The sequence below is a fragment of the Lynx rufus genome, unplaced genomic scaffold (assembly GCF_022079265.1).
Source record: "Lynx rufus isolate CCGP_SWC_20201006 ecotype Redwood Valley unplaced genomic scaffold, mLynRuf1.p SCAF_1, whole genome shotgun sequence".
NCBI classification, from domain to species: Eukaryota; Metazoa; Chordata; class Mammalia; order Carnivora; family Felidae; genus Lynx; species Lynx rufus.
This window is the reverse complement of record NW_025814823.1, coordinates 188924415-188952054: the sequence shown is the minus strand read 5'-3', so window position 1 is coordinate 188952054 and position 27640 is coordinate 188924415. Positions and strand designations below refer to the sequence as shown.

Here is a 27640-nt window from a genome sequence, read left to right as displayed (position 1 = left end):
ACATATAATAAATGTATAAATACATTACTAATTTTTAAAAAGAATTTTAAAGATGTATTTAAGGGTGAAAGTTTATAAACTAGAACATTACGTAAACACTCCTTAATACTTTGACCCAGACGTTACTCTAACCAAAAAACTGCTCAAGCTGTAACTATCTACTCATGTAATCACTGAGTTAATTCTACCATAGCATGTAATAAGTGTATTTAAGAAGGCTCAGTTGAATTCCCAAAGTTATAAGCCAGAGTATGAATTTCAACTGTATTAAAACCCACTCAACTTCTAAAATTAATGTTTCTGATTATTAGGCAGCTGTTTTTAAAATAAATATTTCAATCTACTCAGAAATAATATATGTGATAAGCACATTTTTTAAAGCACAGTGTGAATTATTCTGCTGATTAAGCTAAAAATCTAAGCCAAGTACCCGATTGTTCTTCTACAACAGATTGGAATTATTTTCCATGAACTGCCTAACATACAAAGCTTTTAGTAAAGGGCTGAGAATTATAGTGCTTTGCAGCATAAAAGAACATTCTCATTTCAAAGAATTTCCCAAGGTAATGCCATCTAAGAGAGATGAATTTATTGTACCCAGATGTTTTACTTCTAGTGCACTGCCTTTTCTACTATACTTCTTCCCACAATGGCTTACTTGGGAATCTCTTAGAGATGTAAGGGGTTTTCAGGGCTGAGCTTTGGAACCCAAAAAGTCCTTCCATAGATAAAAATAAATCTCACTGAGACAGGACAAACCCTTCACAATTCTATAAAATATATACTTCTTGATGGACAACTCTAATAATAATATTATTAAACCACTATCATCAAACCACATCTTGAGTTATGTTATAGTAATGCCAAATGAAACATTATTGCTATGATTACATATAAACCAAAAATTAATCTAAAAATCAAGGATCATCACTGTCATACTAGATGAATTTTTACCTGTTTCCTGCCTGTATTTCTTTTCCTTATTTTAAGATTCTAATTTTTTTTTTTTTAATGTTTATTTTTGAGATAGAGAGACAGAAAGACAGAGCTTGAGCAGGGGAGGGGCAAAGAGACAGGGAGATACAGAACTGGAAACAAGTTCCAGGCTCCGTGCTGTCAGCACAGAGCCCGACATGGGGCTCAAATTCATGAACTGTGAGATCATGACCTGAGCCAAAGTCGGAGGCTTAATCGAGTGAGCCAACCAGGCCAGGTGCCCCTTGAGATTTTGTTTAAGTAATCTCTGCACCCAACATGATGCTCAAACTCACAACCCCAAGATCAAGAGTAGCATGTGCTACTGACTGAGCCAGCCAGGTGCCCTTCCTGCTTGTATTTCTTGACTTCTACCTCTTTAACCTCAACATTACTTTAACCACTAACTCCAAATCATATCAATTATATTTCAAGGAACATATATATTTTTAATATTACAAATGTCATTTCCAACATTTCATTTAACTGAAATAAATGCCTTATGTTCCACTGATACTAATGTTCTGGAACAATAAAGAATATTGCATTTAGGAAGCCCAACTTCTTTGTTACTAACAAAACCCTTAATAGACAAATTAGAACAGACCAAATGTCTGGAAAATTTGTTCTCATTTACATTTTATCATATTAAAATCTAAAATGTTTTCTTCTGCCTTCTAGTGTCATCCAGTAAAATAAACCCAAAACTGTCTGTTCTTCTCTAGCCCTAATAATTCATACGCAATGGTAAGACAAATTATATTACAAACAAGATTCATAAACATCAATGACTATCACTGTCATTTCAACATAACCAAACCTCATTTTACTCAAATTCAAAATCATCTTAACAAAGATATAAATCAGAATGCTCACTAACAGATTAGCAAAGGTGATATAGACACTTACCTACATAATGCATATTAAGAGCCAAATACTTATACTGGAAAAGAGGGTTGTTACTGAGGCTACTTCTTTGGATCTGCTGGAAGAAGGAGCTGACATCCCATCTGTACAGGACATCCAACAGCATGATGCTTGGCACCCTCAGGGCCACATTTAACACTGCCTCCAGTTTTTCCTTTGCAGCCATGTTTTTTCTTGGAGCAGACCTAAAATTCAGGAGATCCAACATATAAAAAATAAGTCACCTCAAACAGCTTTTAGATATCCTCTTAGGAATCTAATGGATTGCCATATCTATACAAACACTACATAACAATGTATAAAACTCCTCAGCCACAGCTACTACTTCTAGGCTTTCATGAAGCAATCTTTATATTGGGTTTTCACACTGACCCTTCCTTACAGGTCTTCCCAGTCTGCATAAGTGGTAAGGCCTCAAACTTTATTTTTAAAAGCTTAACTCCAACTCTAGGCACTAGCAACAAAACACCCTAATAATACTACAGCTTTTGTCCAATTAACTTGAAAGGAAAAATTCACTCCTATAAAAGTGAGATTTATGTAGGTCTTAAAAAAGAGCAAAATTTAACTGATTAAAAAAAAAAAAAGCCTAAGCTATTCAATAAAAATTTGCTAACTACACATTTAGTTTGCAGCATCTCAAAGACTTATCCTTTTCTATATTACTTGCAATCAAAATTGAAGTACTGAATTTACATGATGTAGATACAATTCAGAGAAACTCACGATACAGGTAAATAAAACATTGTTCACAATATTATTTCCTTGAATCATTAAACTCTTCACTTGATATTCCCATAATCTGCCTTCAAAGTGGGAAACAACTGCAACATCAAATTCTTCCTGTGATATACAGATACGCTGGCACATGGAGTCTGCAGCCCCTGTCTGTGCTCAGCTGTTGATGAGTAGTACGAATAGAATTAAAAAAAAAAAAAAAAAAAAAAAGGAAATGAAAGATCTCCAGGACAATCTATTATTTAAAAGGACAATTCTGTGCAACACTACTTTGTATGATAGTGCTGCAAATTAATCCAAGGAATTATGAGAATCAGGCAAACAAGTGTGTTAAAGACAGTTTTAAAAGTAATGATAATTCTGGATTGTTGGCTCTGACAATATCCTTTTAAGAATTTTGCTGAGAAAGCTAAACACATTTCCAGCTTTGGCAGTAATTTCAGACATTACAGGACAAATGAAAACATTTATTTCTGAAGAAAATTACAGTGACAGATTACTATGCTATGGTTAAATATTTGTCAGTATTTCCATTTTACCCTCTAATTTTCATAGCTTCCTAGCTCAGATAGTTTAGTTTAAAAAAAAAAAAAAAAGAGCTCAACTTGGCAAACCATTAATAGAAGTTTGTCAATCACTGAAAAACTGATACATTATATCAATCATTGAATGATCATAAATCATTCCCATTACTTAAAAGTTATCCTAAGAATGCACAATTAACATTTTTATTAATAAGTATTGTAATTCTGATTACTTTAAATGAACAAGATCACTTTAATAATTTTCCTACATAAGAAATAAATATTGTCAGAATTAAAACCTAACCGTTGTGTCCTATGGGGGGAAAAAAAGCACTGAAAAATAAAAACTCTACTCAACATTTAGTGCAAATTACACCATTCAGGAATTTCAATTTCTCAAAGCTCATGAGAGAAAAAAAAAAATCTTGAGAAGAAATAATACCAAAATATCATATTAACATCCTTCCAACAATAAGGCTAAGGTGACTTTTATTTCCTTTTCTGTTTGCCAAATGTTGTAGAATACCCATTATTGGGGATTAAAAAAAGAAATTCTTTATAAAAAGTATAATATACCTCAGGTATCTAGATGACTTACGGAAATATATAGAACATAACTACTTACTAAGGTGGTCAAACAGATAAACAGTCAAACTCAGTTGGGAGTTTATTTCAAAGTACATGAACAATGGATTTTTCTCACAAAACACCAGTCCCGTGTGAAAATCATTATGGACTAAGATAACAGTATCACTGACAGGCTTTATACTATAATGGAATATACTTTTTCCATATTCTAGAATCCAATATAAATCACTACTGCTTTTGTAGGGACTATTACTAAGTTAGTACTTGTGGTCCATATTTATTTCATCTGAGTTAGAGCCTTCCTCCTTTTTTAGTGTTTTGCTGTTTTTACATGTACCCATTTTTACCATTTATTGCAGCTCTCAAAGGGGTAAAGAAAAAAAAAATTAAGTAAACCAATAACCACTCCTGCATCACGATATGAAATCAAGATATGAACAACTAACAAGAAAAAAAATCTCAATTCTTCTGGAGATTCAACTCTATTACAGAAGAGGGCCATTAGGATAATGGTACAAATTCCCTCTCAATAACCACTATTCCTGCCTCACATATAGAAAAAGGGAAATCTTGAGTTCCTAAAGCTCTCAATACAGAATATCCGAGACTGATCCCCAAATTCTACTGCATAGTAAATCCAAGACCCAAATGTCTGAATTAAGGAGGACCTTGTATAGAATGAAATATGCCCACTTAATAACAACCCCACTGCTTATAAACATTTATTTCTGTAAGTTATATTTTAGCAAGTCATTGGCAAGCTGGGCCTATATGTGGACATAGACGAAACAAATTCATGGAAAACCAGATCTAAAATATTACCCACAAAAGCTGTGGACACACACACACACACACACACACACACACACACACAAAATCCCCAGCCCAACTTTGTGATTTCTAAAGTGTAAGTGCCACATGATAGGGTGATCACCATCACAAATACCACACACTACACTCCAGCACCACACACTAAATTAACATCTAAGCAAAATGTGGAAACATTTATCTTGTTTAAAAATCACTGAAGTCACTCACATTTGCCAAGCCACTCTATCAGAAGCATGAAGTAAAAATGGAGCTTTCTCCCCTGGCATAAAAAGATTATTGTATTTCTATGATGTTTGGTTGAAGCCTAATTTATCTTTTTCCTAGATTTATTATCAGAGCTAATGAGTATATTCCAAGTCAGAGGAAGCTTAAAATTCTCTTAAAATCATAATAATACCAAATTATCCTCAAAAATAAGTAAAGGAGCTGAACACAAAGATGACATTCCTAAGGCCAAATATTGAAGTTATTTCCTGTCATGTTCAATTACACATATTTTCCCCTCCATGAAAGATTTTTATATGTCCTCCTTGAAATGTTAACAGAACTGGGAAAGTAATATGCCAACACAATGTTTCAGCAAGTAATGTAAACTAAATGTGACTCAAGCTTAAAGATGTTTTTACACAGTGAAACACCTTAAAAAAAAAAAAACCCTTCCAAAAATGGCAAAAAACAAAACAAAACAAAAACTCAACAAAGCTAACCAAAAACAGGACCACAATGATTTCATTAGAGGACTTTCCCAGGCTTGGAAGCAGCAATCACTACTTACACAGTAATGTCCTGTACAAGTATAACGTTGCACAGCTCACCATTCATATTTGTGGGTTAGGAAACACAGTCTCATTCTACACCTTCCTGGAAACACTTTGATTTTTGTTTTATGAATAAATCACACAAATCATCCGGAACAACATGGAAAATGTATGTTTTTAAAGTAATAGCTTGTCTGTTGAAGAATTAAGAAAAAGAAACGGAAAATGGGATCTTACCAAAAAAAAAGGCTATTCATATCTCCTTTTTAAAAAGGCAGATAAACTCCCTTTTTAAAAAGGCAAATAAAAAATAAGAAATAAATGAGAAAATCATATGACCCAATTTTAAATTCAGTATGATAGATAATTTAAGGCTGAAAGTTTCTACACCTTTCTTCCGCTTCGAAAGAAAAAAAATAAATCACCATTAATCTCCTTTCTTTGTCCAATCCAATGGAAAAAAAAAAAATTCTACCATCTGCTAAAACCAATCTCAAGAAAAATTTTCTGGCTGTCCATACATTAGGATGGTAACCCCTGAAAATGTTATAGGGCAAAGCTAGAGCCTAAAATCATAAGTAAACTCAGACAAAACTGAGATACCCAGGAGGAGAACGCACCTCTTACATAAGCATTGGCACATGTTTTAAATATAGCTGGTCCTCCCCACTCCCACACTATTGCTAGCTAACTTTGTATGTACCTGGTTTCCACATAAACTACTAGCAATTCTGTGGCTTCTCATCTCCAAAGTGGCAAAGATACAGAATCCATTCTGAATAACAGGACCATCTTTCAACTCTTAAGGAGCCAGACAGAGGGAATAAAAACTGCTGTCTCTGCCATTGGGCGCTCAGCCTGGGTCACGACTGCAGCACCGACAGCTCATCCTTTGGGCATGATTCAAGATTCAGTAGAAGAGCACAGTCCGCATTTTAAAAAATAAAAAGGCACACAATCCTCTCCTTTCCTTTCAAACTAGTTTCCTGTTTACTGCAGACAGCGATGCAAAGCCATCCATTAATCTTTGATGCCTTCTCACTGCAAAGCCCCCTTCCTCTCTCCCCGCACCTCCTCCCCCGCCCTCCACGCCTGCTGATCTCAGCCGCGTTTGAACTATAGTAACCCCAACCCAGCTCGCTGCAAAGCAGGCAGCGCAGCAGCAGGGCCGCTGCCGCCGCGGGGCTAGGGGATTACGTTCGCAAAAACTCTGCCAGTAAAGAGGCCCGTGCCAGGGAGCTCCCCTCTTGTCTGGCCAAGGGTGCTGGCTCCGCCGCGCCACGCACCGAAAAGCTTCCAAAGAAAGACACGGGCCAAGTTCATCATCCCCGAGCAGAAAGGGGACTCATTCCTAAAGGGAGGGCAAGGGTCTTGAGTGGGAAAAGCAAAACAGGAGTGGGGTGGAGAAGGGATGGCAGCCGAGAGAGGACGCGATGGGGACAAAAAGGAAGGGATAGAGAACGCTCTCACAGTGAAAAAGGACAGATGGGATGCAGAGCAAATGGGCCCCCATTCGAAGAATGGCTTGGCAGGCCTTTCCGCACCCCCAAACAACCTCAAACCACATGAAAGAAGGAAAGAGGAGGCCGAGTTTGGGGCTGCGTAGACCAAAGGATAAGTCAAAAGGAAAGAGGGAGGGAAGCTTAGAAGCAAAGCGGACAAAGACGCAAAAGAGGGAAAGTTGGAAGTGGGAACTAGAGAAAAGGGGCTGGAAAGGAGCACCTAGGAAGGGGCAGCTCAGGAAGCTGCTTAGAAAAGACCTCGAAAGGGGGTCCTAGGGATGCGATGGGGCAGAAGCTCAGAGAGAGAGCATCTTAGGAATGCCAGGGGAGGTAAGGGATGTCTCCGGGAGGGTGGGCAATTAAGGAGGCGGCGCTCAAGGCCCTGGAGCTGGCGGAGGGGACTCTGTACGGGGAAGGGGGGGTGGGAAGGGAGGGCAGAGAGTCGGAGAGAGCTGGTGGGGGGCCAAGAGGTCTGCAAGAGGGGCAGCTGGTCAGGAGGGAGGGGACGCCAGGGGAGAAGAGGGGATGTGGACGCCGCCGAGACTGGGAAGAAGGTGGGAGGTGAACCGAGGAAGGGGCGGGGGAGGGGGGAAAGGAAGAAGCCGGCAAAAGGGTGGGGGAGGGGAGAAGGAAGGATGTGGGAAGAGAAGGGGGCGGGGGAGCCTGGATGAGAAGAGGCCAGCCAGGGCGGACGGCTCGGTCACCTCGGGCAGTGGCCTCTCTCCCCGCAGGGCGGCGGCGCCGCCGGCGGGCAGGCGTGCTCCGCAACTCCCCGGCTCTCTCGCCCGCCCTCCCGTTCTTCTCGGGCGGCGGCGGCGGGGGCCGGGACGGCGCGGCTCACAGCGGCGGCTCCTCCGCGCCGGGCCTTGGTTGCAGCGTCTTGGGAGGCGGCGGCAGCGGCGGCGGCAGCGGCCCGACCCGTGCGGTCACCATCGTCCGCGGCGGCAGGCGCTCGCGGGCCGAGCCCCTCAGCAGCCGACGGCGGCCATGGCCTACTGCGCTCGCTCCTCCCGCCCCCGGCGCTCTGCGGCGGCCGCGGTCCGCTCTAGCTCTCTGCGCCTGCGCGCGCCGCGCCCCTCCCCCGCCCCCGCGCGCGCGCGCGCGCGCTCTTGCGCTCACTCACAATCGCACGGGCCGGGTGGTTCCCGCGCCGCCCCCAGTACGTGGGCGGGAGACGCAGTCCTCCCGCGGCCCACGCAGCCGGGCCCAAGCGTCTGTGGAGACGCTTACCACCCCGACCTTGGCACTCACACTGTGACACGCGCCATTCTGACACACGTGCGCTCTCACACTCCTCAAATACCAGAAGCCGCGAGCGCTCACACCCACACTCACCTGCTGCGACCACGTGGGAGAATTGGAGGGGCTGATCTTCACCCGGTGCAACCGCAGTAGCAATGATGCCTGAATTTTTTTAACTCCCTCACTGACTGGACTAGACTGTCAACTCCATGGCGTCAGGGACCAAGTCTGTGATGGCTCAGCAGTGCCTAGCATAGAATAGGCGCTCCATAAGCCTCTGTTGAATAAGTGACTGGATGCCTGAATAAGTGAATTGAAAACGTTCACTATCTTTAATTTTAAACTTCCACCCCTTAAAGAATTTGTTCAAAGAATTTTATTGTAATACGAAATTGAATAGTATTTGTGTGTTGCTTTTGGTCGAAGGTTCAAAATAGAGGTAAGTGGACACACCCCCTTCCCAAGGTGCCCCACTGACCAGCATCCCTACCTTAATTTGAATGGCAATATACCTTTTAGGGCTGGAACTGTTCCCCACTTACCCACAATACAAAGCCTGAAGCATGTCTCACGTGCACAGAACAAATCAAGGATGCTGCTAGTGTTTTTTGCTTTGGCAAGACACCTTATTCCCCAGTTTTTCTAGGACTTCACCGACACTCTACAAATCCCTCACCCCCTGTGACACCCCTTCTCCAGGAAACAAAAAATCCTACACTATTCCTTGCTGTGTCTTTGGTCAGTAACTGGAGAGCCTGTAGCTACTAGAAACCAGTCTGGCCTTTGATGTTGGTAGTGCCTATATACACAAAGACACACACCCAGGAGTGGGTAAAATGTTGCAACTATCCTGGATCATCCTGAAATTGTGAAACCTCAACTTCGGCCTGTTACAAGAGAAATTAATGTATTTCAATGTAGATCTCTGTGTTGGGGGCCTTCCTTGGAAATTCAACTCTCTGGCCTCTGTGCTTTAAACATAAATCTCCAATACCTCACAACCTTTGTATCTTGCTAAAATTGTAAAAGAAAGCTTTCCTGGAGGCATCCCACATTCAAATTCTGAGTAACTTCCCTTCCACTAGTTTGATAGCTCTATAGAAATGAAGTTTTAAAAATTTCTGGGAAGTATGTTCATAACTCTCTGTAGACAGCTTTCATCCTGCTGCCTTAGACTAGAATAATCAGGCATGCTACATCCTAGAAAGGCCGTTTTATGAGTCTCTTTATACAGCCTGGTAAGTAAGAAATTAAATTACAGAGTCCGCATGACTAATGACTAGAATAGAAAACTGCCCAAGATAGCAAAGCCTTATACCTTGGTTTCCATCACCGCATTTTAACAACTTTACTACTGACTTCAGGCAAGAAAACATAAGACCAGAAACAGATTGCAAAGAAGTCAAAATCTATATAACCTTAAATTCTTACTGGATTTATTTATTCTTTTAGGGTAAACTGCAGAATATTGAAAATATTCCTTTAATATTGTTACTGGATTTGTGTGTTTTGTTTAAATGGAGGAAAAGCTTACCTCAGCACTCACATTTCCTTTTTTAAAGGAAAAAAAAATGGCTTCAAAGTTCTATAACCCTCACTAATAAGTACTCTGGACTTGTAAAAGCAGGACAAAGTCACGTCTTTTTCACCTTTGAGTTTTACAGCAGTTGCCTATAAATGCTAAGTTCAAAACAGTGAAGAAAATTACTCTGGTAATGAAAGGGTTACTGCTATTATATTGCTGCTAATCCAGTTTTGGGAAAGCTCCACATTACCAGATGCAGGTAACTGAATCAAACTAAAAAAAAAGAAAAAAAAAAAAAGAGGGAAAAAGACTGGGGGTGGGGCAGTAGAGAAGACTATTCAAATAAAAGCAGTTACAGTGTAGAAAGTACTTTCTAGAGGCACCCAAAAAAGCAAAGGTTAGGAGCAAAACTTACTATAAGTACCTGAAACCAAGCTTAAGCAAATGTCCAAATACCACAAACCTGGCCATAAAAGGAATTAGCTTCAGGGGTAGAAGGAAAGAACTGGAATGTTTATGACTATGGAATGGGAGACCATTCAGGATTCCAAAGGTCATCTTCCTATTCACTAAATGTATGCAACATTAAGGAGGAAGTCAGCGTAAAGTTTGGAAGAGTGTATGTTTGTTACAGCTCTAGCCATTCCAAAAGACTAGTTCCTGAATGCCTTATAAAACCAGCTATTGCTAATAAATCCCATAGAAAATGTCCTCTGCTGCAAATCTGCAGATAGCTGATGGCCAGTTCACTATGCCTTCTAGATCCAGAGATAAGATCTCACATAACAGACTTCACGTAATGGGGCCCAAATCCAAAAAACTCAGAGAGCCAACTCTGGAGATATGGAGGAAAGGTGAATTTTCATGTATGCATTTATTCACTTACTTTATTCCTATGGGCACTTTAAGGTTTTCTCCATCTAATTCCAAAATAATTAACTTTTTGAAGAGTCTAAATGACATATAAAATCTCTTTCGACCTGACTACTCTTACGGTTTGATTTTGAAAGCCGATTCTAAGAGGAAAACTAAAGTTTTCTTAGGCAACATGGTTCAGTAAAGGGGAAATAAACTTTTTTTGAGATATAATTGAGATCTAATTCACATATGATACAATACACTTTTAAAGTGTGCAATTCCATGGTTTTTAGTAGATTCACAGAGTTGTGCGACCATCACAATCAATTTTAGAACATTTCATCACCACCTCTCTTCCAAAAACAAAACAAAACAAAACAAAACAACAACAAAAAACCTGCTGTATCCCTTAGCAGTCATTCTCTTTGCCTCCCCCGCTTAGGCAACTACTAATCCTTCTCTCTCTTACAGATTTAGCTATTCTAGACATTTCATATAGGTTATGTCATACAAAATGTGATCTTTTGTGTCTGCCTTCTTTCCCTTAGCAACAAAGTGCATCCATGTTGTAGCATGTATAGTTATTTCATTTCCTTTTATTGCCAAATAACATTCCATTGTATAGCTATATCACATTTTGTCTATCCATTCACCAGTTGATAGACATATGAGTGGTTTCCACTTTTTTTGGCTCTTATGAATAGTACTGCTATCAACATTCACATATAAGTCTTTGTGTGGACACATATTTTCATTTGTCTTGGGTATATAGTTAGGAGTAGAAATGAATCACCTGGTCACATGGTAACTGTGTTTAACTTTCTGAGCAACTGCCACTGTTTTCTAAAGTGGCTGCTCCATTTTACATCCCCACCAGCAGTGTACAAGGACAGATTTACTGTTAGATTCAGATACCCCCTACTTGTTAGATATGGGACTCTGTGCCAAGTGTTCATAATTTACAAACACCTCCATTTGTCATCTGTAAAACAAGGATTAATGACAGTATCTATTTCACAGGATTATAATAAAAAATAAATAAAACTATGTATATCAATGTTCCTGGTACAAAGTAAGCCCTCAGTATATATGTTGTTAGTAGTTCCCTCTGTCTTTGGTATCCAGTTGGCAACATTTATTCTGTAATAAAGTCAGACAGAGATAAAATTATAACTGCCTATTAACAATAAGAAATGCATATACATGGTTGGTGCTGAATAAATATTTTTCATGGATAATTGGAAAAGCAATAGAACTTACACTGTTTTAATAACAAAATAAATTTATCTTCTTCTACCTCCTGTAGACCTTAGGTCTACAGGAGGCTACGGAGGGAAAAAATATAGAAACAAGTCCTGTTTTGTTTGGTTTGGATTTTTCAGATTTTCCCCCAAAACATTTTTTATTTTCCCAACTTTTTTATCTTGTAGAGCTTCAAATATACAGAATTGTTAAAAAATTGCAATCATCACTCATATGCTCATCTATATTCAGCAATTGTTAACGTTTTGAGTATTCGCTTCATATGTATGTGTTGTTAAGCTATTTGAGAGTAAATTGCAGACATCAACACATTGCACCCCTTAATACTGCAGGCTGCCTCTTCTAAAAATACCAGCTTTCTCCAATATTACCAAATGATCTTGCCACAACTAAGAAAATAAATGATAATTCCCTAATCTTTTACTATCCGGCTGATGTTCCAATTTTCACATTTCTCCCCAAAATATCTTTCACAGGTAACATTTTTCCTAACCAAGATCCACTCAAGTTTCACCCATTGCCTTAGTTTTATGTATTACAAACCAGTTTTGCTTTTAATCCATCTGAGTACTTGTGGACTGTTTGGAATCTCTAACATCAGCAGGAGGGAAAAATGTATTGTTGCTATCATTTTCAGATTTAAGCTCTGCTGGTGTACCTCTATTTTACCCAGCCACTTTCTCTGTTTAATTCTGATTAAGACAGAGATGGCTAGTAATGCAAAATTGTGTGTTGCTTTTCAAGCATGATGATATTAGCTAAATAGAATGGGTACTGATTGTCATAGACATTTGTTACTTACCTTCCCCAATATCTATTATTCTCCTCTTTCTCTTTTTAATGTCATCTTGAACATTCTAGCCATGCAGTCTATTGTGAATTAATCACTTTACCCTATCTCCCTTAGTGATTAGTCCAGGGAAGGACTCATGACCCAAGTCAATCAGGACAAGACTCAACACCAGAGCTTTTGACCAGAGCTTTCTCTTTCCTGCTAGATCTAAAAAAGGAATCCCATAATTTCAAGGACTACGGGCAGTCATCTCGGATCCAAAAGGTAAGAGCCAGCCTGAAAATGTCTCAAAGCAGGTCAAAGAACCTGCAACACAAAAAGAAACCAGGACCTGGTCACAGTGTATGAGTCCTGTTCTAAGCCTCATGTGAAGCCAGCATGTCCACCTTCTATTCTTCATATCAGCCAATACATTACTTTTGCTTAGCTACTGTGGGGTGAGTTTTCTATTATTTGCAGTTAAAAGAGTCCTAAGGCATTCAATCCTTTTAATCTGTAGTGTAATATACTGTTACAAACAGAAGGAAGTAACTTAAAAAAATAATAAATAGAAACACAATTGTACAACTTAACAAATTATAAAACAAAGCTATTTAATCACTCTCCAGAAATAGAAGCTTGCTAATACCCCAGAAAATCCCCACATACTCTTTCCCATCACAACTATCTCACCACAAAGGTAACCATTTTTCTGACTTTAATATAGTCACTTCCTTTTCTTTGTTTAACCACCCAAGTGTGAATCTCTAAATACTGTAGTTTAGTTTTGCCTGTACTTGAATTTTATATACATGGATGCCTATAGTATGTATTCTTTGGTGACCAGATTTTTCTGCTTAACGTTGTGTTTGAGATTCAGTTATATACTTGTGTGAAACTGCGGTTCAGCCATTTTCATTGCGGTATAGAATGCTATCACATGCATAGAATATTATTTGTTTATTCATTCTGCTATATATGAGCATTTGGGTTCATGAACACCCAAATTCCAGTTTGGGGCTGCTACAAATTATGCTATCAACATTTTTGCTCTTGTCTCCCAGTGCACATGGGCACACATTTCTTTAGAAAAGAATTGCTGGGCCATAGTCTGGAAGTATTCAACTTAGAGGTGTTTGCACCAATTTACACTCCTGGCAGCAATCCCTCAGAGTTCCCATTGCTCTGCATTCTAGTTTACAATTGACGTTGTCAATTTCAAATTTTAACCACTCTAGTGAGTTTGTAACTTGCATTTCCCCAACTGCTTATGAGGTTGAGTACTTTTTCACGTATTTCCTGGCCTTTGGACTTCCTCTTTTGTGAGTTGTTCAAGTCTCTTACCCAATTTTCTCCTGGGTTGTTTATCTTTTGCTTTTTGTTTTATAATCCTTTATATTCTGAATGTAAGCCCTTTGTCAATTATATACACTGCAAAAATCTTCTCTTGTTCCATAGCTTCCTTTTCATTCTCTAAATGGTATTTTTTAATGAACATAAATTCCTAATTTAATTTATATTAAATGCTTCTTTTAAGCCTGTTTCCCCCCTGCTCCACAGTGTCATCCATTGTAAGTCAGGTGTGTATATTTGAGTAAGTTTGTTTCTGAACTTACTATTCCATTCCACTGGTTTGTTTACCTTGATGTGGATACCAAACTGTTTCAATTACTCTAGCTAAATAAGAAGTCTTGATAGGTTGTTGAGCAAGTCCTCTCCCCTGAATTTCTTTCTTTTGTTTTGTTTTCTTTTCTTCAAGAGAATCTTGGCTGTTTGCATTTCTTTATCAATTTTGGAATCAAATTTGGAATTTTGGCTTGTCAAGTTTCCTAAAATCTAGTTCAGATTTTTAGTTTTTCACATGGAGGTCTTGCATTACCTTTTATTACATTAATTTCTAGATATTTTATGTTTTTGATGCTACTACTAATGGTAATTTACATTTTATATTAGTCTTTGAATATGAAAGAGTAAATCTTGAGAGTCCCTGTCCCTGGGAACTTTCAGTCTCTTGGGTTTGGAGACAGACCCATAAATGGTTTTAATATAAAGCTAAATGAATTGGTTACGATGGCAAAGTTTACCATGGAAATACAAATGGGATGGATTAGCGCATTCTGTAGGGTCACAGGGTGGAAGCTAGGAAAAGGCATTCTAATTGTTGAAAAATAGATAAGGAGTCACCTGGTGAGTAAAGACTTGAGGCAAAGAGGGGAAGAGCACACATTTTACATACACATTTCAGGATGTTAACATGGGACACGTCCTGCCTCAGGGAGTTGCCAAAACAATACAATGGGATGTCAGCATGGGTGTGAAGTAAATTCTCCCTGGGCATAGTTTACAAAAGGAATGTGAGCAAACTAGTTCCAAGGCTCCTGGACCCATTTATCCAGATAATGGTGTAAAAGCGTGAGCAGAGAGGGGATTTGAGAGAAGTTTCTCTGGAGAGAGCTGTTGCTGTCAGTACCAAGCAAAGGAAGCATCATGGGGGACACTACCTCCTTCTGCTCAGGTCTGACGGTAGAGAGATCTTCTATGAGACCATTCACAGAAGTTGAAATAGGTTCTCTGCAAAAGACTGAGAGAGTAAAAGACAGTGTGGCTGTCTTGGGACGGATGAGCATTATCAGAGTTTATCAAAGGAAGCAAAAGGTGTGTGGGTGTTTCCCAAGGAGCAGATGTGCACCACATGGCCCCAGTTGTCTGGAGTCCTGTACAATAGGACTAAATAGAAGGACAGAGGAGACGGATAGTAAGAAGTTGGAGATAAAAATCCAATTCCTAGGGCCACATGTGATCACCTAGAATAAGGATGCATCCACCCAGGTCACTGAAGAATTAAGAATCTTCTAGGGGTACCTGGGTGGCTCAGTCAGTGAAGATTCTGAATCAATTTCAGCTCAGTCATGATCTGGCAGTTCATGGGATTGAGCCCCCACATAGGGCTGTGTGCTGAGGGTGCATAGCCTGCTTGGGACTCTCTCAAAATAAATAAACAAACATTTAAAAAAAAATGAATTTTGGGGCACCTAGACGGCTCAGTCGGTTAAGCATCCGACTTCAGCCCATGACTTCGAGCCCTGCATTGGGCTCTGGGCTGACAACTCAGAACCTGGAGCCTACTTTAGATTCTGTGTCTCCCTCTCTCTCTGTTCCTCCCCCACTTGCACTGTGTCTGCTCACTCTCTCTCTCTCTCTCTCTAAAATAAATAAAGATTAAAAAAATTTTTTTTACATAAAAAAAAATTAAAAAAAAGAAGAATCTTCAAACAACCCATGGAGAGCCACCAGCTTGCCTTAGTTGGTCAGTTATAAAAAGCCAGCTAGCTTCTCCTAGTTGATAGACCAGTAGCAGTCCGGTGCTGATCGTTCAGATTCTACAAAGTAACCAGCAACCAATGTGGAAGCAGCCTAAGTACTCTTGCAACCAGGTCCCCCTTCTAAGTCACTGTGTGGACTAGCATCCTGGGGCTATTAGCAAATCACTTTTTGTTGTATTATCCCTGTATCTTTTCAATCAACTGCTATTAAAAAAAAAAAAAGTGCACTAGGTACTAAAAGAGAAAGCTTCAAGTGTAGCCATCTGCCAGACCCAGCGAAGTTGAAGACCCCCAACAAGTATGAATTTCCCCATCCCTGACCTGTCCCGCTTCGAGCGGTCTCCACCCAGGTAGGGTCTGATGCAGTTGCTGGTACACTGGAAGGAAGGCAGTGGGGACAGAGCAGAAGTCCACCACTTCACATATGGAGAGATCTTTCACTGAAGGGAGATTGAAGCATTTAATTAATCTTCTGACTGGACACATTCTAATTACCGAATCAAGACTGTGATTTGTAACTTAAAGTGAGTAGGACTGCGCATCCATTAAGAAGTCTTGGGATCTGCCCAAGTTTGCTTTGGAGGGCAGGGCAAATAAATAAAATAAAATAAATTTTCTGAATAAAAATGTTGACGGCTAGTAGGTAACAAAATCAGATACCCCCAGAGTGTAAAGTACATGCAAGAAATGAAAAGCAGTATAATTATGATTTGATCTCAGATTTCCAGAGGGAATGTAGGGAGAGATGAAGTAAACTGGGCTCTATTCAGGAGCTGAGGAAAGACTTTCCATGGCATGCTAAGGAGTCTGGACTTTAACAGGAAATGAAGCAATACTGAGTACTTAGCACAGGACAGTAATAGTTACTGGGCATTTACTATGTTCTAGGCTCTATACTAGGTAGTTTAAATGAATTATCACATTGTGCTCTGCTTCCTGTCGGTCTAGCCATATACCAGAAAAGGTAATGAGTTTGTTCATAGAGACACGTCTCTGAGTCCAGAACCCAAACTTCAGTTAAATCTAAGCTTTGTTCTTTTATTTATTTTTTAATATTTATTCAATTTTGAGAGACAGAGAGAGCAAGCACGCGCATGAATGGGGGAGGGGCAGAAAGAGAGGGAGACACAGAATCTGAAGCAGGCTTCAGGCCCCAAGCTGTTAGCACACAGCCTGACTCAGAGCTCAAACTCAAGAACCGTGAGATCATGACCTGAGCTGAAGTTGGATGCTTAACCGACTGAGCCACTCAGGCACCCCCTCTAAGCTTTACTCGTTTTTTTTTCCCTCCCTAAGCTTTACCCCTGACTACCTGTGTGACACTGGGCAAATCACTTGACCTCTCTATACCTCTGTTCCTTCATTTTTTAGGATGGAGATAATTGTCCTATCCACCTCATAGAGTTTTTGTGCCCCCATTTTTTGTGACTTCAACAACATAGATAATCCATGTGGGATTTTTTTCCTTTTTCTTTTTTTTAAGTTGTGGTGAAATTCATGTAACATCAAATTAGCCACATGTTGTTGTTGTTTTTTTTAATTTATTTATTATTTTGAGAGAGACAGAGACAGCATAAGTAGGGGAGGGGCAGAGAAAGGGAGACAGAGAGAATTCCAAGCAGGCCCGACATGGGGCTCGAACCCACAAAATGTGAGATCATGACCTGATCCAAAACCAAGAGTCAGACACTAAACCAACTGAGCCACCCAGGAGCCCCCCAAATTAGCCATTTTAAAGTGAACGATTGAGTGGCATTTAGTATATTCACAATATTGGGCAAACACCACCTCTACCTAGTTCTAAACCATTTTCTTTGCCCCCAAAGGGAACCCTCTGCCTGTCAAGCAGTTGTTTCTCCTAATCCCCTTCCTAATCTCATTTAACATTCTCGTGTAAATGATCTTTTCCTGCCACCCATTTGTTATCATAGTTAATTCTCAAACTGTCATTAACATCAACTTCCAGAATTTCAATTTTGAGCATCTTTCTCTGTGATCACTCCTACAAATATTCTTTTTAAAAATATACTCGTGTGTTCTTCTTAGCATCAAGCTTCCAATCCACTGACCGTACCAACTCTTCACATACCTTTCTTATGTCCTACCTCTTTCTTTACCCAGCATAGATTCTACAGTCTACCATTTAAATGTCTCATTTATAAATGTTAACTTTCCTTCCCACCATCTGCTCAGCACCTGCACTTGAGCAGCTGAGATTGCTGGACAAACCACACAAGCAACCATGAATCTCAAAGCTTAGCCTTCAGTGCTGCTACACAGAACCATTGCGTTGTTCTAGTGAGGTTGTTCTCGACTCCCCAGAGTGGCTCACTCTGCTTTCTTCTCAAACTTCCAATACCACCTACTCTCTCTCCTCCATTCACTTTCAGCTGAGTGAGTAGCTGAGAAGATGGATGTAACCGATCAAGTTCCTCAACTTTCTTCCATGATCTACCAGCTTGGTGGTGATATTCTTGGTCTTCACTCCCCTCAGGTGGGAGAAGTTTCCCTGCTTCTGTCAAAGGTCATGTCCTCCACTAGAGATCTGGATCACAGCCTCTCTTGCTGTTCAAGGACTTAGAACCTATAATAATTCCCCTTCCCCCTCCCCCCCCATACCATCAACTTCTCTTCCTTCTCTCATGGATAACTACCACTAGCATACAAACATGCTCAGGATGGCAGTCTTTAAAAAATCCCTCCCTTCATGCCTTGCAACCATCACCCCCCATATCACTGCGAAGATTTTCTGAGAAGTTGTCTACAGCGCTATCTCAATTTCCTCACTCTCCATTTGCCCCTCAACCCACTCCACTTACAAGTCCACCCCAAATACCCCTTGAAACCATTCCCAGTGAGATCATCAAAGACTTCCTCATTGTCAGGTCCAACAGTCCCTTGCCAGTCTTCATCTTATTCTACTACTACTACCAGTAGCATTTCAAAGAATCTGTCATTTCCTTCTTTCCAAAAACATCTCCATTTCTTGATTTCTGCACTGGATTCCTAGGGCTGCTGTAACAAAGTTCCACAATTGGGAAGCTAAAAACGACAGAAATTTTTTTTTTCTTTCAGTTCTGGAGGCTAGGAGTTCAAAATCAAGGTATCAGCAGGGCCGTGTTCCCTCTGAAGGCTCTAAGGAAGAACCATGCCTTGCCTCTTCCAGCTTCTGGCAGCTCCCAGAAATCCTTGGCACTCCTGTCTTACAGATGATGCATCACTCCAATCTCTGCCTCCATCATCACATGGCCTTCTTATAAGATTATCAGTTATTCAATTCTGGGCTCATCAGTATCCAGTATGACCTTATCTGAACTTAACCAACTGCATGTGCAGAAACCATATTTCCAAATATGGTCACATTCTGAGATTCCAGATGGACATGAATTCTGGGCGGACAGGATTCAACTCAGTATAACTCCTGTGACTGCACACTGCTGGTTTCCTCCTTCCCCCTGGCAGCTCCCCCTCACTCTCCTTCTGGGGCTACTTTGCTTCCCCTAATTCAACTCTAAATGTTGCAGTGACCCATGGCTTGGCCCAGGGCCCCTTGCCTTCTTCTTCTGTTTTTAAATGTTTCTCTCTCTCTCTATATATATATATATATATCACGAGATCATGACGTGAATCTGGGTACTCCCTGCCCCTTGCCTTCTTTAAATACACTCTCTCGGGGCACCTGGGAGGCTCAGTGGGTTAAGTGTCCGACTTCTGCTCAGATCATGATCTCCCGGTCCGTGGGTTTGAGCCCCACCACAGGCTCTGTGCTGACAGCTCAGAACCTGGAGCCTGCTTTGGATTCTGTGTCTCCCTCTCTCTCTGTCCCTTCCCCGCTTGTGCTCTCTCTCTCAAAAAAAAAAAAAAAAAAAGTTAAAAAAATTAAATATACTCTCTCCTGAGGGTATATCATCTAATCCCATGGTTTTAAAATTCCACTGATGACTACCAAATTTAGGTTCTAGCCCTCACCTGTACCCATATTGATAATCCTAGTTAAAACTTATTGGATGCTTCCTATGTGCCAGACTCTATTGTAAATTCTTTCTGTGTATTAGTTAATTTAATCCTTACACCAAATTTATGGGGTACTATTTTTATCCCCAATGTATGGATGAAGAAACTGAAGCACAAGGAGGTTAAGTAAATTGTTCAAGCCCACATAGAGAGAAGGAGCCAGGATTTGAAACTGCGTAAGATGGGTCCAGAGCCTCCTCTCTTGACCACTACATGCTCTGGCTTTCCACTGGGCTCCAGGCTCATGCTCTCAAGGTCAAACTTAACATCTGCACTTACAAGAACTAAATAGACTGCTTGACTCCCACTCCCCACCCCATCTCCATTCCCACCTTAATCTTTTTGTCCTTGCTTCTACATCTTAGTATTTGGTACCATCAACACCCAGTTGCTCAAATTAAAAAAAAAAAAAAAAAATCTAATAATCAAATTTGATTTTGTTCTTTCCACATCCACCCCAGCCTCCATTCCCACCCCCAACAAATCCAAGGATGCCTATTAGCTTTACCTCTAGAACATATCCCTGTTTGCTCCGTTTTCACTACCACCCTAGTTCATGCTAAGCTATCATCATCTCTAGAGTTAGTGCAATTACTTTCTTCCTGGTCTTTCTGCTTTCACTTTTGCAGTCGATGTATATAACCAACCCAACAGCCAAATGAGTCTTTTGAAACATAAATCAGGCCATGACATGCCCAAGTTTCAAAGCTTCTAAAATACCCCCTTACATTTACAGTAAAATCCCTACTCCTGTTCTTAGCCTACAGGTTCCTGCTTGATCTGGCATTGCCCGCCTCTCTACCCTTACTCCTACCACTCTCTTTCTCGCTCAGGTAGCTCCAGTCATGATCTCACCCCTGCTTTTCCAGGAATGCTTTGTGCCTGCACCAGGTCCATGTACCTGTTCACCTTCATGCCAGAAATGCTGTTGGAAATGCTCTATTCTCACATCTTCTTCACATCAGACCAAACACTGCCTCCTCAAAAGTCCTTTCCTAAATCCTTACCTAATGTTCTGCCCCAATCACTTTCTTACACATCATCCTATATTTGTGTTTTAATAGCATTCACCACTATTTGGAGATACTTTAATTATGTAGTTGGTTATTTAAACAGAGACTTTCTCTGTCTTATTTATATTTATGTCTCCAATGCCCAAAATGATGTGCAATACACAGTGACTGTTTAATATTTTTCAAAGGAGGAATGAATGAAACTAAGTGAATAGACAAGCAAGGCCAATCACGGGAGGTTGTTTGGAGGTCAGTTTTACGGCCAGTTTTCAAAGGTCAGTTTGAAAGGAGAAAAGATGATTAGAGAAGAGAAAGAATATTTTTAGCAAGAAAACAAAATATTCAAAAAAGTGATATAGTCTTGAATAAGTGACAAACAGAGGCAATAACTATACCACTTCAGGTGACATGGAAAGTCGGTCAATACAGAAGTAAAATTAGCTTCTTAGAGCAAGGAGTTATCATCATTTGGTTAAACATATTGAATGTCATCCTAAGGGGTTTAAATTCATTTACGCCTTCAACAAATATTTATTCAGTTTCTACTATGTGCCAGGTACTATTCTAGGTACTTTTTAATATAAAAATAAACCAAAACGACATGATCTCTGCCCTCATGGTGTTTCTAATCTGGTGGAAGGCTGACATCAAATATTAATATTCCATAAACATTTGGAATTGCCAAACAAACTGCCAAAGTGTGTGTGCTGGGTTAGTATTTTGGTAACATTAATCAATGTGATTTTGTCCCTAGTACTGTTTCCCTTTGGCCCTTACCCGTCCATTCATCTCAGTATTCTGTATGTAATGACTCAGAAAAGGTATGATACAGTGAAATCCAATACATAAGTAACAGGAATCTTGCTCTAGCTTTGGAGATCAAGAGTCACAGGCTCCACTGACTGAGCCATCCAGGGACCCCTGTATTCATTTTGACCTAAATGTGAGAATTGATGACAGTAAACTACAAAGCACTGTTATGAAAATAAAAAAATATAAAAATAATATTTTTAATAAATAGTCTTTGTCTAGAAGAAAAACGAGACTAATTGAGAGGACTTAATTTAGATTAGGGGTTCAAGAAAGGCCTCTCTGAGAAAGTGTCTTGTGAGCAGAGACTTCAGAAAATGAGATTACCAAGGGAAGAACAAGGAGAGGAGAGTTCCCAGTGGGGCCCTGGGAAGGGCTGGATGTGCTAGAACAGAACAGATGGAGCTGGATTGAGAAGAGGCTCAGGTCAGATCAGATAGACCCTCGGAGGCCATGTTACACCATCTGTTACACAAGTATAAATATTATACAAATCCCAAGTGTTGTGAAAAAACCACCAAGGATTTTAAGCAGAGGGCAGAGGTGTTAGGTATGGCTGATTATACAGCCTGGGCACTATATAACTCCATGAAACACTGCAGGCATAGTCCCTGGTGTGGCACATTGCCTCCCTGCGGGTGACATAATCAAATTAAGATTTTAAAAATATCAGTCTGTGTGCTATGTGGAGAATTCTAGGGCCAGAGTGGAAGCAGGGAGATCACTTAAATGGCTATTGCAGTCTTCAATCAAGTAGCCTAGCATAGTACTTGTGATAGAGAAGAGTGAACAGACCATATTTGTGGTTTCCACAGTTAGCATTAGAGGTCCAGGTAGATTCCTGAATTTGGGAGTAGTCTACTTAATGGTGCTTGAGAAACATTAATCTTCTAGCCAGTGGTGTGCTGGAGCAGACGTGTAGCAGCTCTGCACTGGCTCATGAAAGCTGAGTGTGTACATCTCTCTCTAATTCTTTATTCAGTGACATCAAATTGATAGCTTGAAATCTGCCTTGGTGGGAGTATTTACACCAAGGAAATTGGCAAGTGCTACAAACAGAGCTTCTGTACCCAAAGAGCTGGTTGTGATACATTTACAAGTACACCACTGCTTCCAGCTTTTTAAAAATATTTCAACACTAAAGAATCACTACATAAGATATGGTAAGTGATGGAACATTCATAAGGCTGCTGCAGTTAAAATAAATGGGATGGTTATAAGAGACACTGGGAGGAAAAAAAAATCTGTAAGACTTGATGGTTTATTAAAGGCAGTGATGGGAAGAGAGGAGCGGATTATATTTTCTCCCCTGGAAAAAGAAGTCATTTCCAGACGCATCTCTTTGGAGAAGACTGCAAAGAGAACATTTCACAATTGAGTTTCCCATCATGTGTATTTTAAAATGGCCCTACTTCAGCTGTCAAGAATTTCAAGTGCCTCTTAAAACTCCACCTTATTGTAGCTCAGAATTCTGAATTCTATCGCCATTTATTGGTGTAGTTAAATGAATGAAATAATAATTGAATCCCAAACTCTCAGTCACTGAGCATAACTGTCTCACTACAACAAAAGATCTGTAGAGATCTAGAGAAGAACATTCTTTAAAACTCAAAAATGTCTTTCGATCTGTGAATGGTGCAGAATCAAGGCAGCTTGTGTGGAGACTAATCAGGCCTTAAGTAAATATGTGGAAAGTTCATATGAGGGTTTCTAAAGGGCATCAGGAAAGGAAGTGAAAGAAGATACTAAGAGATTACTAAATAAACATTTTTTTCATGAAAATAAGTGTTCTGTAGAATTTGTAACTTACATCCTAAGAATAATACTAAACACGCTTTACTATCAGCATGTACATCTAATAGTTCAGAAACACTAAATGTGTTAAACCTTAATCAATATAGGTGAAATATAAAATAATGATTTCATTTTTTCACTCTTTCAGTAAACCTCTGTTGAAGGCATACTAAGAGACAAGTATTTCCCTAGATCTTGGAGATATAAAAATGAATAGGACTACCTTGGGTTTGTGCATAATAACTGAGGAAGACGGAGTCATGAACAGATTAGAGTACAATGTGGACAATGAAGAGGTTCAGTATTTAGAAGACATTATGGAAGCCCAAGAAGGGACACATAACTCAGAGTTGAGTGAGCAGAGGCGGCTTCCTGGGGGAAGTGACACTAAGCTGAATTTTAAAGAGTAGGGGGAAGCCAGATGATGTATGTGTATGGAATGGGGCAATTTCAGACAGAGGGGAGAGCATGATAAAAAACACAGAAGTGAGAAACAGCAAAGCGTTCTTTAGATCCTTACTTGCAAGGCAGAAGGGAAATAAGGAGAGGAGGCTGGAGACCTACAGTTCTCAGTGGCACACCAAAGAGAAGGCAACTGGAACGGTCCACCCTGGGTGTAGACAAAGACGGGGGGCATTGTCTGTGGAGTATTTGAAAACAATAATAAGAATGATTACATTGCCAACAATTCTAAACAATGATAAAATGATCCCTTCTGTCAAGTGGCCATGCTCCTGAGTAGACCACTATATGTTTTTCCTCAAGATGTGGAGCAAGGAAGTGACATGATCAAGTTCCTGAGCTGTGCAGATACAGAGATGCCAGCTGCAGTTATATCTAAATGAGAGATCCTTTCTTTGCATCCCCTTAGAATTTGAGATAAGTTTTTATTGACTTATGGGAGATCATGAAGACAGATACAGCAACTGGGCATTGATTTTGGACTGGAACTGTACATTCAGGAGTCAACACAGAAGTGGTAGTTAATTCTCTGGGAGTGGAAGAGAACCTGGGAAAAGACAAGTGGGCCATAGATGGAATACTGGGTAGCTGACTACTTCATGGACAGAAGACAGAACAAAAGTCTAAGAAATAGAGAGTGAAGGGATGCTCAGAAGCCTAAGAAATCTAGATAGCACAAAACTGTGGCAAGACTTCCCAAGGCCAAGGGGGAGAGAGAGAATTGGAGATAATGCAAAAGAGATAAATATCAGTAGGTGTCCATGAGGAAGAAATCGGAAGAAATCATGGTACCTGCTGGGAGGTAGCTAGGGGGTTGACGATGTAATGGCTGAAACCCTAGCAAGAATTGAGAGTGACAGACTCATCTGGTAGTTTAAGTGCATTTATGGGCCCATAACCCAGTCCCATATTAAGCTCTGAAGGTGACAAGACCCCAGAGTTTACCCACAACCCAGTGTGGTTCAGGGAAACCCAGTGTGGTTCAGGAAATAAAACAGACCCAGTGAGGGTCCTTCTTGCCTCAAAAAAAGCATGGCCCTAGCAAAGAGACTCATCAAACCAGAAAAGACAGGAACATGGGTGGACAAAAGACCAAAGACCTTATGGGAAGATGCACATCTCAAAAGATGCTATCATTCTAAGAGCTGAGGCCCAGATGGCTTCTCCATGTGACTCACATTAACTAAGCCTATGTTTACCCCCTACCTCCACTTAAATGTTACCTCAGAAAACTTGCATTGTCTGAGGCTCATCTTCTCCCCCTAATAGAATAATTACCCATCCCCAAATAAAAGTTAAGTTCAAAGATAGAAAAATAGTTATATTTCTTGCAAATTTCAGTTTGTGAATTGCAGTCTATATGTTTATTACAGAAAACCATAACCTATAAATCCTAGACTCAATTGGGTCTTTTCTCTATATGGACACTGCATTTAAAAAAGTATGGTGTAGTGGCACCTGGGTGGCTCAGTCAGTTAAGTGTCCAACTTGTGATTTTGGCTCAGGTCATGATCTCACAGTTCATGAGATCAACCCCACATAGGGCTCTGCACTGACAGCATGGAGTCTGCTTGGGATTCTCCCTCTCTCTCTGTCTCTCTCTCTCTCAAAATAAATATATATATATATATATATATATATTTTTTTTTAAAAAGTACAGTCTAAATAGGTAAGAATTATTTAAAAATGAAATGAAATTCTGAGCTTTAACTTGCATTGCTCAACAATCTTTACAGAGGATTTCATTTATTTTTTAGTAAGTATTTTATTGTTGTTATTCTTCTAGAAAAATTTTTTTTAAATTAAGCTTCTAGGGCCAATGCAGGGCTTGAACTCACAATGAACCCAAGATAAACAGTCGCATGCTGCACCAACTGAACCAGCCAGGAGCCCCCCACAGGGTCTCATTTCTAACCCACAGGAACACTTTTCCTGTGTTCTTTTTCTCTCTTCCACATTTCTCTGCAACCAAGATTACACTGGATTCTCTCATTCTTAACTATACCTCCCCAAAACTTTTCCTCCTACAGGTCACACTGATAATTTTGCTTTCTAAATTCCTAATTTTTCTGTTCTAGATCTTCAATCAGCTTGACTTCCCTTTCCTTCTTCCTCTCCCCTTCCTATTCTTTATTTCGTCCTGCTTTCCAAGATAGGGAGGGATTGTGAATCTACCCAGGCAAAGAGAAGAGGCTAGAGGGGGAAGAAAACTAGAAACACTGGTTAATTTTTAAGCCACAGCTCCTAAGAGAAGATGGATAAGCAAAAAGATAAAAATGTGAATTACCTGAAATTCTACTATTGTAAATATGTTGATATATTTTCAGACTTTTTTCCATGCATTTATAATACACAGAAGTTTAAGCTGCAAAAAAACACACATCATAACTCATATAGCCCCTTTTAAGTAACAACTATATTGTGAAAGTCCTTTTCTTTCAAGCTTTATACATACACCCTCACTGTTAAAAGCTATATGGCATTCCACTGTTTGAATATACCATAAATGATGCACTCTGTGTCCCACTGTTAAGACACTTAGGTTATTTCTGATTATGCTATTATGAACACTATAGTTGTCCTTCGTTCACTTGTGCAATTATTTTCATAGGATTAATTAGTAGGTGTGATAATTCTGGTCAAAGAGTACACATATTTATATTAGCTTTCTAGGCTGCTGGAACAAGCCAGGAGGCTTAAACAATAGAATTTTATTGTCACAGTTCTGGAGCCTAGAAAGTAAAGATCAAACTGTTAGAAGGTTGATTTCTTCTGTGGGCAGTGAGAATCTGTTCCATGCCACTCTCCTGGCTCCTGGTGGTTTGCTGGCCATCATTGGCCATCCTTGTGTTCTGCTGCATTACCCTGATCTCTGTCTTTATCTTCACATGGTATTCTCCCTGTTTGCCTATAGTGCCCAAAATTTCCCTTTTTATAAGGACACCAGTCATATTGTATTAGGGGGTCACCCTACTCCAGTATGACATTTACAATAACCTGATTTCTAAATAAAATGATATTCTTGGGGCACCTGGGTGGCTCAGTTGGTTAAGCATCCGACCTCGGTTCAGGTCATGATCTTGTGGTTCAGGAGTTCGAGCCCCATGTCAGGCTCTGTGGGGACAGCTCAGAGCCTGGAGCCTGCTTTGGATTCTGTGTCTCCCTCTCCTTCTGCCCCTCCCCCACTAGTGCGCCCCCCCTTTCAAAAATAAACATTAAAAAAATTTTTTTAATGACATTCTTAAGTATTAAATGTTAGGACTCCAACAAATGATTTTCAGGGAGACACAATTCAACCCATAACATTATCTTTAAGACTTTTAATATATGTTTCCAAAGTTTTAGAGTGCATCTTTGAGAGATGTAAATGAGGTAGCATTGACAGGATTTGGTATGATTGATTATAACTGGGGAAGGGATCATAAGAAAGGAGTAGCACTGGGGATTTTCTAAATATGGCCCATGGGCAATTGAATATAATATAGTACAAATATACTGGGAGAGGGAGTTTGGTAGTTAAGTTTCAGACATACGGAATCTGAGGCATTATGAAAAAGGCAAGTGGAAATGTCTAATCAGTACCTATATATGTGGGTCTGGTGTTTAGGAAAGACACAATTTGTGACTCATCACTACTTAAGTGGAAGTTGAGAGTCATGGGGATGGACGAAATCACCCACTAAGGTCACCCAGTGACATGAGCTAAAAGAGGATCAAGGAC

General features: G+C 40.0%; 1 protein-coding gene across 1 annotated transcript in view; it reads right to left on the bottom strand.

The window, feature by feature from the left end:
• Positions 1 to 7629, bottom strand: part of RNF145 (ring finger protein 145) — a 59400-nt gene extending 51771 nt beyond the window's left edge. The window contains exons 1-2 of the mRNA XM_047091793.1: positions 7548 to 7629; positions 1885 to 2087 (exon numbers count right to left, since the gene is read on the bottom strand). Coding sequence (XP_046947749.1) covers positions 1885 to 2068 — 184 coding nt within the window. The 5' untranslated portion in view covers positions 2069 to 2087; positions 7548 to 7629. The remainder of the gene's footprint in view (positions 1 to 1884; positions 2088 to 7547) is intronic.
• Between the last annotated feature and the right edge of the window lie 20011 nt (positions 7630 to 27640).